The sequence below is a fragment of the Tursiops truncatus genome, chromosome 9 (assembly GCF_011762595.2).
Source record: "Tursiops truncatus isolate mTurTru1 chromosome 9, mTurTru1.mat.Y, whole genome shotgun sequence".
NCBI lineage: Eukaryota > Metazoa > Chordata > Mammalia > Artiodactyla > Delphinidae > Tursiops > Tursiops truncatus.
In genome coordinates, this window is record NC_047042.1 from 14,492,994 (window position 1) to 14,506,026 (window position 13,033).

The 13,033-nt window shown below is 41.0% G+C and overlaps 1 protein-coding gene across 2 annotated transcripts in view; it reads left to right on the plus strand.

Annotated features, from left to right (window-relative positions):
* The window catches only part of AMPH (amphiphysin), a 183,361-nt gene that overhangs the window by 94,262 nt on the left and 76,066 nt on the right, over positions 1-13,033 (plus strand). For both annotated transcript variants that reach the window (XM_033862882.2, XM_073809541.1), the window contains exons 3-5: positions 5,346-5,396; positions 7,832-7,926; positions 11,033-11,128. In XM_033862882.2, coding sequence (XP_033718773.1) covers positions 5,346-5,396; positions 7,832-7,926; positions 11,033-11,128 — 242 coding nt within the window. The remainder of the gene's footprint in view (positions 1-5,345; positions 5,397-7,831; positions 7,927-11,032; positions 11,129-13,033) is intronic.

Sequence of the window (13,033 nt, forward strand, 5' to 3'; positions counted from 1 at the left end):
CTGACGCTGATAAATGATGCAACTGAAAAAATAAAGAACCTCTGACTAACACCAGGGGCATGTTATTATACTATATGCCAGGGCAAGGGATATTGTGGGCAGTGAATCCTTCTTAGATATTTTCCAAAGAGGCGTATTAGTAGGCAATTAGTAGGCAATGCACTTGCCCATAAGTCCTGAGGAGAGTGTGACCAAGAGTTGGAATAATAATTTTATACTGTAGAGAATGACATTAAGAAATTGAAGGGAAAATTCACAAGGTTGTGGAATTTTCAGTCTTTTTTCTGCACACACGCATGCACAATACACAATTCAAGGCTGAAGGACTGAAATGGTAACTTTCAGAGGAATTTGGAACGCACTTTAGATCCAGTGAAATGCGAGCAGTGCTATAAGAAGTTATTTCTCATTTAAAACTTACTTGTGATTCACATAGAGTAATGATGTTAAGTAAATTTTATTAGGCAATAGGTTTTGTGCAGAGCTACTGTGTGGCATATTATAGGTGAAAAATTTCTTTCCAGAGGCTTTTGCTTGATTCAGGCAGAATTTTATACGAACTTCAATATGGTCATTACCGAATGCTTTGTGAACCTTAATACTCACGGGGAAAATTAAGAATTTTAATAATTGGAAAAGAATAAAGTTATTTAAGTTAGCCTCCAGTTTATCTGGCTAAATTGAACTCATGAGTTCAAGCCATTATTATATCATTTGAATTTTCTGTCACTCTTATAATATCTAAACATTTCTTCTGGGATGCTTATTTTATTTTTTTAAATGTTTATTGTTCCCCTTGGGCTAGATGAATGCAGTGTATAGGTTGGAGCCTGAATATTTCCTTCTCTTTCTTGTACTTTTCTTGAAAGAAAAGGCAGTGACTTAATTGTGGGCTTAATTTGACATGCTTTATTTCGTAAGTATTTGGGAAAAGAATGCCTTTCCACCCTACTCTTCTGCTGTTTCCAGGTACTCTGAGCAGTCGGGGTAACTCAAAACCATCAGTTACTGTGGTTGGCTCTGTATTACTTCCTGAGGGGAAAGCATCCCTCTGGGTGAGATGTGAGCCCTGCCTGAGCTAAGTGCTTCTTGCACTTTTCCAGGGAAGGGGCAGGAGCAGTAGTAGAGCAGAGTCTTAAGCAGACATCTGAAAACAGGAGACATCTGTGAAGTTCTGTTTCATCTCTATGCAGCTTTTCACTTTACATCCTAACAGGTGGCTTAGTGGTGGTGAAATAATGGTTTCTCCATTTGTCCCCCTCCAATCTCAATAAATTGATATTCCAGCGAGATGTTTTAGGTTTATTTTGTGGCTGTAAGTGTGCTAGACGAATCATTAAGTACCTCTAAGGTCTACACTTACCTATTTTGAAAAACGTGGCCTTAGGGGAGTCAGACCCTCCTCATTACCCCTTTCAGGGCTGTAGGCTTTAGATCGGTCTGGATCTAGATCTGTCTGGGTAAATCACATGTCTGATTTCACATATTATTCTCTCTCAATGATCTGCCGTCTGTTGGGACAAATGATTGTGGCCTGCTGTCCTCTCTCAGTACCATTCTACCTCTTTCAGTCACTTGGCCACCACTCAGGCTCCCATTTGCTAAATCACCCACTTTGTCCTTCATCTTTCCAATTTGATTTCCTTTCTGAAATGTTTCTGTAAGTGCCTTTAATGCTCTTCTGCTCAGTAACTCCATTGGCTTGTTGTTGTTAGATTTCAGGCTACTCTGTCTTTCTGCATTTCTACTCTTGATGGTGAACCATTGTATCAGGCTGTTTAGGGTAGGTCACCAATACCTTGGTGGCTTTTAAGAACAGGTTTGTTTCTTGCTTATGAAAATGTGCACGGTAGCTGCCCATTTCATCTTCCCTTCGCTCTGAGATCCAGGCTGGAGAAGGAACCCCTATCTGGAACATTATGGGGCGCATGGTAGAGGGAAAGGAAATGGTCGGAGTGTGTGACGGCTCTTACATCTTCTGCTCAGAAGCAGCACATGGCTCTTCCACTCACATTTCATTAGCCAAGTCCCACAACCAAGCTTGGTGTTGATGGGGCAGGAAGCATAATCCTCCCCCCAAAACAGATCTGGTAGGGAGATGCAGTGTAGATGTGACAATAATTAAATCTCCCCAAACAATGTCTTTTCGGCTTTTTATATACTCAGAATCTTACACAGTATCTGTCCCAAAATAGATAATCAATAGGGGAAAGACTGACTTCTTTTTTCCCCAAATTCTTTTCCTGTTCGTGTTGGGGACCTTGGCCTGATTCTACCTGTTTCTTCTCTGGATCCTTCATATCTTCTACCTGTGCCCAAGTGTTTATCATTAGCATTTTTCTTCATTCTCCTCATTCTTTGCCTACAGTTTTACACTATACTTTGATGTTTTGGAAATCCACTATGGTTAGTTTTTTTTTTTTAATCTAGCTTGTAGTAGTTTGCTTTCACACTGCATTTCTGAATGGCTCAGCAAGGCAAAGGAAACTTAGTTTCGATTTTAAGCCATGCCGAGCCACAAGAAAGGGAGTCAGTTGTTTAGAACTTTGATGATTTCTGTTTTGCCTTTCTGTATAGCACCATTCTGGTTGAAGTTCATATGTGCCAACAAATGAATTAACCCTAAGCTTTCATCTGGTGGTACCTGGATTTACAGAGTTGGAAAAACAGCCTGAGCTTAAGGCAGGTAAAGAAAACCTCACCTGAGCTTTACATAGACTTTATAGAAATAATGTCATTATACCTGCACTATAAGATATAGGAAAATATTCTCTTCCAGAATTTACTTTGGAGTCCAGCATGGTCTTAAACACTTCTTTTCAAAGTTTGTTTGTATTTTTTTTAATATTTATTTTTATTTATTTGGCTGTGCCGGGTCTTAGTTGAGGCATTTGGGATCTGTAGTTGTGGCATGCAGACTCTTCTCAGTTGCGGCATGCGCACTCTTTAGTTGCAGCATGTGGAATCTAGGTCCCTGGCGAGGGATCGAACTTGGGCCCCCTGCATTGGGAGCACGGAGCCTTAGCCACTGGACCACCAGGGAAGTCCCCAGAGTTTATTTATATTAATCACTATCTATTTTTAAATGTGCTGGGCATTTTGGCCTTGCGTTGTGTTTGGATGGTGTTTCAGAGTTAAGTATAATCTGCTTGGCAATGCAATTTTTCGTATAGATATTTTAGTTCCTCTACTAGATTATAATTTATTGAAAGGCTTTTTTTTTAAGAGTTTAGTTTTCTTTTTTTTTTTAATTAATTAATTTATTTTTGGCTGCATCGGGTCTTAGTTGGAGCACGTGGGATCTTTCATTGTGGCGTGCAGGCTTCTTTCTAGTTGTGGCCTGCGGGTTTTCCCTTCTCTAGTTGTGGCACACAGGCTCCAGGGCACGTGGGCTCTGTAGTTTGTGGCACGCAGGCTCTCTAGTTGAGGCGCGCAAGCTCAGTAGTTGTGGTGTGCAGGCTTAGTTGCCCCGCAGCATGTGAGATCTTAGTTCCCTGACCAGGGATCGAACCTGCATCCCCTGCATTACAGGGTGGATTCTTTACCACTGGACCACCAGGGAAGTCCCTGAAGGACATAAGTGTTTTTTTGCCTTCATCCCCTCTCCCTTTTTGGTAAATACTAACAAATGCTCCTTGAATGTGACTATTATAGTTGCTATATTAGTGGGTGTATTATTAACTATCAAGTTAGAGTTATAAACCAGTTGCTATAGTATTAATCTTCAAGGTGGAGTCATTCTGTATGCTAGCTCTCTTCACTTTTGTTAAATGATTATGCAATTAAAATGCATATATTTTTAATGTGTTCAGTTGCAGTATCATAGGCAACACTGTAGGTGCCAGCTGTATGCCCCTAGCACCTACCTTTTCTGAGCCCACTAGACTGACTTGCAGCTTCCAGCATCAGAGCTCTTTGCCTGAGGGCTTTCTGTGGTTCCTGAGACCTATCTGTCCCTACATGGACATAATGGGGAATTAATGTCCCCCAGAAGCAGCCCTCAGCCAATGATTGGCAGGAGTTGATGCATAAATGCCCCAGCTCCCTTGCCCCTCGGTTAGGATGTCTATAGGGTGTTTGAGTCTGTCTCCCAGAGTTCCCCAGCAGGGTTAAGGCGGGGCTGCCCACTGCAGAAGCTTGCTTGCTAATGCACCCTGCGTTGGCTCTCTTTCCTTACCTGCTTCACTTCTCCACGCTACCATCAACATTTCCTGGGGGAACTCCGGACTAAAATCTAATCCTACTCTCAGAGTCTTAGAGTTTCTAAGTGCGATCCAAACCAAAACAAATGTTCATGGGCCAACATTTACAATTGAACAATTTCTCTAATTTGGTGATGTCCAATAGAAACACAATGCAAACCACATTCATAATTTAAAATTTTCTAATGTATTTTAAAAAGTGAAAGATGCTGTACACCTGAAACTAACACAGTATTATAAATCAACTATACTTTAATTTTTTTTATTTTTTGCGGTACGCGGGCCTCTCACTGTTGTGGCCTCTCCCGTTGCGGAGCACAGGCTCCGGACACGCAGGCTCAGCGGCCATGGCTCACGGGCCCAGCCGCTCCGCGGCATGTGGGATCTTCCCAGACCGGGGCACGAACCCGCATCCCCTGCATCAGCAGGCGGACTCTCAACCACTGCGCCACCAGGGAAGCCCTATACTTTAATTTTTAAAAAACGAAAAGAAAGAGATGAAATGAGTCAATATAGTTTATCTAACTCAGTATATCCAAAATATTGTATTAATATACAGTCAGTGTAGAATATATTAATGAGATATATATGTTTTTGGGCACTAAATCTCTGTCCACTTGGGGCTAGTAGCTACCGTATTAAACAGTGAACAGTGGTGATCAGTTTCCAACCATTGTAACCTACATGTCAAAATTTAGAGACTTAGTAGCTCTTGAATGTATTGAACTGCTGTATGGTGGGTCACAGTTTCTAAGCAAAGTCTCACTTGCCTTCTCCTTTTCTTTTCTTTCTTGAAAAAATATTTAATTTTTTTTGGCTGTGCCGGGTCTTAGTTGCGGCATGCATGCGGGATCTAGTTACCCGACCAGGGATCGAACCTGGGCCCCCTACATTGGAAGTGTGGAGTCTTACCCACTGGATCACCAGGGAAGTCTCTCTCCTTTTCCTTTTTAGGCTGAGTAAAATCTTTGTAAATATGTTGTTTAGTCTTGGGCATCTTGTTTAATCTGTGTCCACATATTTATGTTCTTTCAAGAATGAGCTCCTGGCGAAAATAACTCGAGACTTATTGCTCTGTACATGTTTGCATGCAAGATACAGACAAGATGCTTAGCATCTCTGTGTTTGTGTGTTTTCAGGCAGAGGGTAGCAGACTTCAGCGAGAACTCCGAGGATATTTAGCAGCTATCAAAGGTAATGTGTATGAGTTGTTTACTGCATGTTACCAAGCACGGGTTGTTCTTGGAATTCAAGAGTAACAAGATTGAGTGTTAATTATACAGCCATTTGGCTTTCTGGCAGGATGGGTACTCGAGCACAGGTGTTCCATTCCACGCACTCCCCAATTCCCATTGAAATGATAATCAGAATATACAAGGAACAAATGTGTCTGCCCTTATGCTGGAAACTAGGAATAAGTGCCTCCCACGTCCTACAGCTTTCCAGGAAGAGTTGTTAGATAGAGTGAGCTTGAGACCTTGCAGCTGATTTCATCCCAGGGGAGAGTATGTCCCAAGAGCTGGATGCTCACAGACTTACACACAAGCCTTCTAGCTGGAGGGGGCGAGGGATGGTAGCAGGGTTAGCAGGAAGCATGGCCCTGGACTGCATGTGACTTGTGGGGACCAGCTGCACCTGCAGCCCTGCCACTGTAGGGGGACAGAGAGGCTCTGGCGTTGGTTTCTAGTCTCGGGATATTCAAGGCAAAGAAATGAGGCTGGTGACGGAGGGCAGGGAGAGTGCTCGGGGTGTGTGCTCCATCTCTGCCGGCCGGCCGCTGTCCAGCCCCCTGCACTGAGTCCGATCCAAGTGCAGCCACAGATGTGGTGGATGATAAGGCAGATTTTGAGATTAGTGGGGAGAGATTTTGGGGTGGGACTAGTATTTTATTTTATTTTTTTTTAATTGGTATTGATATATAGTTGATTTACAATGTGTTAGTTTCAGGGGTACAGCAAAGTGATATATATATAAATATATATACTTTATATATATAATATATATAAATATACTTTTTTTAGATTCTTTTCCATTATAGGTTATTATAAGATATTGAGTATAGTTCCCTGTGCTATACAGTAGGTCCTATTTTATATATAGTAGTGTGTGTATTTTAATCCCAAACTCCTAATTTATCCCTCCCCGACCCTTTTCCCCTTTGGTAACCATAAGTTTGTTTTCTATGTCTATGAGTCTATTTCTGTTTTGTAAATAAATTCATTGGTATCATTTTATAAGCGATATCATATGAAATTCTCTGTCTGACTTACTTCACTTAGTATGATAATCTCTAAGTCCATCCATGTTGCTGCAAATGGTGTTATTTCATTCTTTTTGTGGCTGAGTAATATTCCATTGTGTGACTCTTTGAGTGAATACTTTGATCATTTCAGACATCTTCTTTTCATTTTTTATTTTATTTTGTAGAGCAGAGAAAGGTTTATTTCAAGGGCCAAGCAAGGAGAACAGGCATCTTGTGCTCAAAAACCTCAAACTCCTCAGCCATCTTCTTTTATTTTGTCCTTTTCTCTCATTGTTGAACCCAGAACTGACTGTCTTAAATTCAGCAAGCATGTGGGTGAGTCTAGAGTGTTGCAGCTTTCAGTTTAATAAAAAACTTTCCCTCTTTGATTCGTTGGCATTAAGTTTATGTGTCTTTTATTTTTAATGGCAGCGCTATGGTTTTTCTCTCCTCTCCTTCTATCCAGCCCCTTTTCATATCCCCTAGTGACAAAGACCAGGACACCAACTCGGTCAGGTCTCACCTTCCAGCTGTGAGGGAGAGTCTGGTGCCAAAGAGGCGCTTCTCCAAGTCGCCAGCCAAAGACTCCACCTTGTTCTGTCCCCAACCCTGAGCTGTCTCCACAGCAATCCACACTTTACCCTCCATGTTTTGAAGGAGGGGCAGAGGGAGTCTGGAAAAGACTTTGTGATACTTTGTATCACCATGTTGCACTGGGGAACTTTTTATCTTTCCTATTATTAATAACCATATTTTTGTAACATACCAAATTGTACCTTAACGAAAATTCTGAAAATACCCATAGACTTAAGAACGCTAAGCTTTCTGAGAGTTCTGACTTAAAACTGTATGTATAAGCTTTTAGTAATATTAGAAAAAGAACAACTTCTTGTTTCTTTTGAAAATTTTTAGGCCACTTAAAGCCCTTTCAGTGATGCCTGAAAATCCTATAGATTTTGCTTCTATCTGCTTTCCCCCCGCCAGATGCTTTATTTCTAATATTTAAAGTCATTTGCTATTAGTTGTTTTAGAACTCTTTAGTTTTATAGGTAAGTATTCTAGGTGTCCCATACATTTACGGTTTCATGCCATTTAGCAAGTGACAGCACACATAATAGGACGTATTATTATTGGTGTTTTTAGACTAGAACACCTTGTTGATTTTTTTCACGACCCAGCATGTATCTTTATCCTGAAAATACTAGAAAATGCACACTGTAATCAGAATCAGGACTACAGGTGCAAAGAGCAATTGTGCCTGCCCAGGTTTTCCTTAAACAATTAGCAAGTATTCAAGATTTTTCCTCTCACTTTGAAAAGTAGAGAAAGGAGGAAGAGACTCCTCACCTACCTCTCTCTAACAGGAGTTGTTTTTCTCCAATGCTAGGCATGCAAGAGGCTTCCATGAAGCTCACCGAGTCGCTGCATGAAGTCTATGAGCCCGACTGGTACGGGCGCGAAGACGTGAAAATGGTTGGCGAGGTGAGAGCTGGTCACAGCACGTGAGAGGCCCCAGGGTGACTTCTGTGAGGTTCCCACCATGTCCTGCTCACTCAGCCTATCCCCTGACCCCCTCTCACCGCTTCGTGGCCCTAATATGAAGGGGCACCGTGTACCCAGAAGGCACTGTGCAGTTCCACCATCCAGATCAACCCAAACTTGCAGTGAGGAGTGAACATGACAATAAAGCCACTTGGGTAGAAAGCTGTGGCTTAAAGATTGGTTTTGTTCAACATAAGAATAGCACTTGTCTGTCCTTTACTACACTTCTTTGCCATTCCAGTAGGAGAACTGGCCCATGGCCTGATTTTATGTACTGCACCTTCTTCCCCATCCCTCCTTGAAAGCAGGCACGGGATCTGGGAAGAGCATCCCATTCACTTTACCACTAGATGGTCCCTTCGCTGGTCTGCAGGGCCGAGGACAGGGCCTGCTAATAGGAATTTAACTAATGAAAGGCTTCGTCCTTAGACATGTCTTAACACCTGAAATGCACCGTCTAGCTCAGGGCTGTCTGGCTCTGGGAAGTGAGAAAGTGGTCATTGTTGCTTTGAAGAAGGCAGAATGGGATGTGACATCAGATGAGTTCTTTAATCTTCTTGGGCTTTAGTTTCCTTATCGGTGAAATGAGAATAATAATTGTATCTCCTAAAAACACACTTAAAGTTGAGTGTATTCACATCCTCGACCTACTGCACAGTGTGTGTGATTATTACTGACTTTAGGAAGCCTGCAGTCGGGTTTTCTCACGTCCAAGCTCTTTGTTAAAACAAAGAATGGTTGGTCATCATGCCCACTTCATGGGAGCTCGTTGCTTCTCATGAGGCACAGGAGAGTTAAGACATATGGCCGCCACAACTCAGGGAAGGGTCTGGTACATGACATGCCGATCATCTATGCAGCCTTTGGAAAGATGGGTTAACATCTTTCCTGGGCTGCTTCCCCAAAATTCTGACATCCCCACAGTTATGACTATGATAGAAACTGAGATCTATTTATGAAGAAAGCTCATTGTGAGCTCTGTTACCTCTTTCGAAAACTTTCAGTATGTGAATTAGGCAAAACTAGCCTCCACACACCATTTTCCAATGCAGTTTTGAGGAATCGCATCTTCTCACATTTCTTAAATATAAAGACACTGTGTTTCAACAGCGTGTTGTTAAAGGCTTAACTCATTTTGTAAATTTCCAATTAGAGGTGTATAATTAAAAATTCATTGTGAAAAGAAGAATTTTTAAGGGAATGTTTAGAAACTTGTGTGATGGCTTTTCAGAACACCACGTTACAATTCTGTGTGTGGCAAATGCCACTGTTGACCTTGATTCCTAAGGAAACAGCTGCTGTCCTACCTTGATCCTTGTGACTGCCAGGATTTGGGGAATCTTTCAGTGGTGAAGCACCTGACACTGCATGTCCGGGGGTCTGCTCAGATCATAAGATAAGCCTCTTTGTACGGTGGACTTAAATTTTTTTGTTTGCATAAAATTCTTTTTTTTTAATTAATTAATTAATTAATTAATTAATTCAGTTGCGCCGGGTCTTAGATACAGCAGGCGGGCTCCTTAGTTGCAGCACATGGGCTCCTTAGTTGTGACATGCGAACTCTTAGTCGTGGCTTGCATGTGAGATCTAGTTCCCCGACCTGGGATCGAACCCGGGCCCCCTGCATTGGGAGAACGGAGTCTTATCCACTGCACCACCAGGGAAGTCCCTGTTTGCATAAAATTCTTAATAAGGATCTATGACAATTAGAATTGGGTTTTAACGTGTGAAAAAGAGAAGCAAATCAACCATTAAAAAGTGGTTTTCAACAAGAGAGAAGCTTCTTCTCTCCCATTATCGACCTTGGAGGTTGGCAGCCCAGGTGTGGTATGGGGGACCCACGAGCATCAGGGGCCTGTCTTTGCATCCCTGCTGCCACCTCCACGTTCAAGATGCCTCTGAGCTCTGGCTATCAGCTCTCATTTTTGTCTTCCAGTCAGCAAGAAGGAGGAAGCTTGGAGGACAAGCCTCCTTTTAGGGCCACTTCCTGAAAGTCCATCCCATTGGCAGAATTTAGTCTCATGGCTGCACTTGGCTGCAGTGGAGGCTGGGAAGTATGGTCTGTATCCTAGGCAGCCGTGTGCCCGGCTAAAACTGGACGTTCTATTGCTAAGAAAAAAGAAAGGGTAGACATTGTCAGGAGATGCCAGATGTAGTAACGGGAGGAATATGGAATGACGTTCTTGCGCATGTGCCTGGGATTCTGTGAAGCAAGTTTATGTTGTCAACTCACATACTTGGAGAAATTGAAACTCAGGAACGTTCAGTTTTCCAAAGTCACACAGCTAGGATATGAACTCTGTTCTAGTGAGGCAGCCTGGTGTCATCGACAGATCATGGGCTTCAAATTCAAGGGTTGAAACCAGAGTCTGTCATATACCAGCTGCATGACCTTAGCCAAACTATGTAACATCTCTGGATTTCAGCATCATCTTCTGTATAATGGCAACAATGAGACTTTCTTCATAAGGCTATTGTGAGAATTAAATCACACACACACACAGAGACACATACAGCTTTTAACCCAATGCCTTGACAGTAATAGGAGTAACAATAATAATAATATCTAATACTCATTGTGTTCATGACAATTGATATTCCATAAATGGTAGGGCCCTTCCCAGTATGACTAAATTTTCTGCTGTCTGTGTGGAGGCTTCAACTGCGGTTTGTTGTTTGTCTGGAGTGGTTTCTAATTTCCTGGATTGCTTCAGAAGCAAACTGTCTTTGTGGAATTCTTCACAGACTCCTAGCCCCAAAGTCCATTTATAGGAATCGGGGGACCTTTTGAAGTTTCTACATTCTTTAGTAATTCGGAATCAGAAACACATTTTTAAATGAGCTGAGCCCTTAGGTAGCCTGTGTTATAAATTAGAACTGGTAGCCAAATTACTGTATTCTTAAATAATCCACACTTTCCTAGCATTTACTAGCCAGGGAAGTAGAACTTATTTAATTTTATAGTTTCAGGTTTTTTAGAAGTTGGTGAAAGTGATCCAATTAAAATAATTCTGCAGTTGTCTCTTTATTTCTCTTTTTCTCTCAGAAATGTGATGTGCTGTGGGAAGACTTCCATCAAAAACTAGTGGATGGGTCCTTGCTGACACTGGACACCTATCTGGGCCAATTTCCTGACATAAAGGTATTTTATTCTGTGTCTATAAAGGGAAGAATTGAATGGTTCCATGTTCTTATTAAAACATGGGCAAGAGATAAGTAGAATTAAAAGTCCTCAAGCTGACATCAGAAACAGTTGGTAACTTTTCATTTATTTAAGCGTGAGATTTTTATCCTGTTCCTAACAGTTTAAAATGAAATATAGTTCCAGAAATCACATTTCCCCCTTTAATGAACTGCTTCAGCTTTTATTTGTCCACAGAAGTCTTTTTAATCCTATAGATATAAAATCATAAATCAGAGATACCAAAAAATTCCAGTCTTCTTTATGTTCAAACCTTTTGGTTATGTGGCATTTGGCAAAAATTTCCGTTAGAATAAACAAAGGTCATGAGGAAAGGAGAAACTTCATTGCACATGTGAGAGCAAAATCTGATCTTTTCCTTACTGTTTATTTTGTGTATGTTCATAGTACACCTGCATATTTTTTCTCTCCTTGAAATTTTCAGGTTCACATTGAATTCTTAAGATGTAAGCATTTCAAATACATTTGCATCTGGATCTAAAAATACCTTGTCTAAAACATTTGTCTTATTCGACACTTGGATTCATTGAAAGGAAAATATACAAGTGAAGGATTGAATATCACAGATTTGAAATTGACTCTTAAGGTATAGATGGTCTTTAAACCATCAGGGCTGTATATAGCAAATGGTAGCATTAATAGATCTGCTCCCTAGTTGTTCTCCCAGCTCAAAGAGGACTGCTAGGTAAGACAGCCATGTGCTGCCCTTCCTGCAGAGCAAGGAGGCCATGAACCAGTGTCCACGGGCATTTTCAGTATCTTGCTAGGTGACCTCTGATGTGAAGTTCCATTTTTACCTGGCCTTCTTTATAGCCATTGCCAGACACCAGGAAACTATCTGCAATAATGTGCACCGCCCTTGGCCATGAAACATAGTGAAGCTTCTTGGCCAAAACTATACTCCTATCAATGACGTTAGTTTCCTCAGTCCCACACAGAATGCCTAACGCTAGATGGCCAACACCTGAAGTGTGTTTTGGGACACCAGAGGCACCAGACAAAAACCTAAGTGGATCAGACTGGACATATTAGCCTTGTTGGCAAGATGTCCCAGAGAACAAATCCAAATGATGAATTCTAGGTGATGTTATCATAATAGGCAGCAGAATGCTTTACCGGGTCATTGTATAGCTCCATCTTAATTTGGAAAGGTATTAAGTCAGTTTTAAAAATTTTCTGAGAAATTAAACAATTTTTTAAAAAGTTAAAATTCTGTACACAGGGAATGTGTTTTGAGGTATCTTCAGATAATTTGATAGGCATTGACATTTTGCCTTGGAATTTGCAGCATTTGTGGAGCAAACAGTCTCAGAATTACTATCACGCTTTAGAATACTGTTTATTGCATGGTAATTCAGTCTCCATAAAAATCAATTCCTAATAAATTAGGTAAAAGAAACGTTTGTCTTCCTACTTGAAAATTTCAAAGGACCTCGCAACTTGTCTAAATTAGTCATATAATATTTGATAGTACAACTTCGATAAGCAAATAAAGGCTGTGATTGACTTACAGGAGAATACATTTGAAAAGTTGTTGAGCTTCAGGAACAAAAACTTAGTATCATCAAAAATGTGTGAAGGATCTGTTTGTTATCTGTTATTTGTTATGACACTGCCCAGCAATAGCTATTTGGAAATTGACCATTCTCTCTAGGAGCGTAAAATTTCAGAAGACATACAGAGGTACCTTTGTTGAAACAGAGAGATTAAAATAAACTCATGATGGAGTATGTTGGTTAGTCTTTTCAGTTTGTTGAAACACTCAGTGGAACTTTTATTCTATTTTTTAATTAATTAATTAATTAATTAAATTTTGGGTGCATTGGGTCTGCGTTGCTGAGTGCG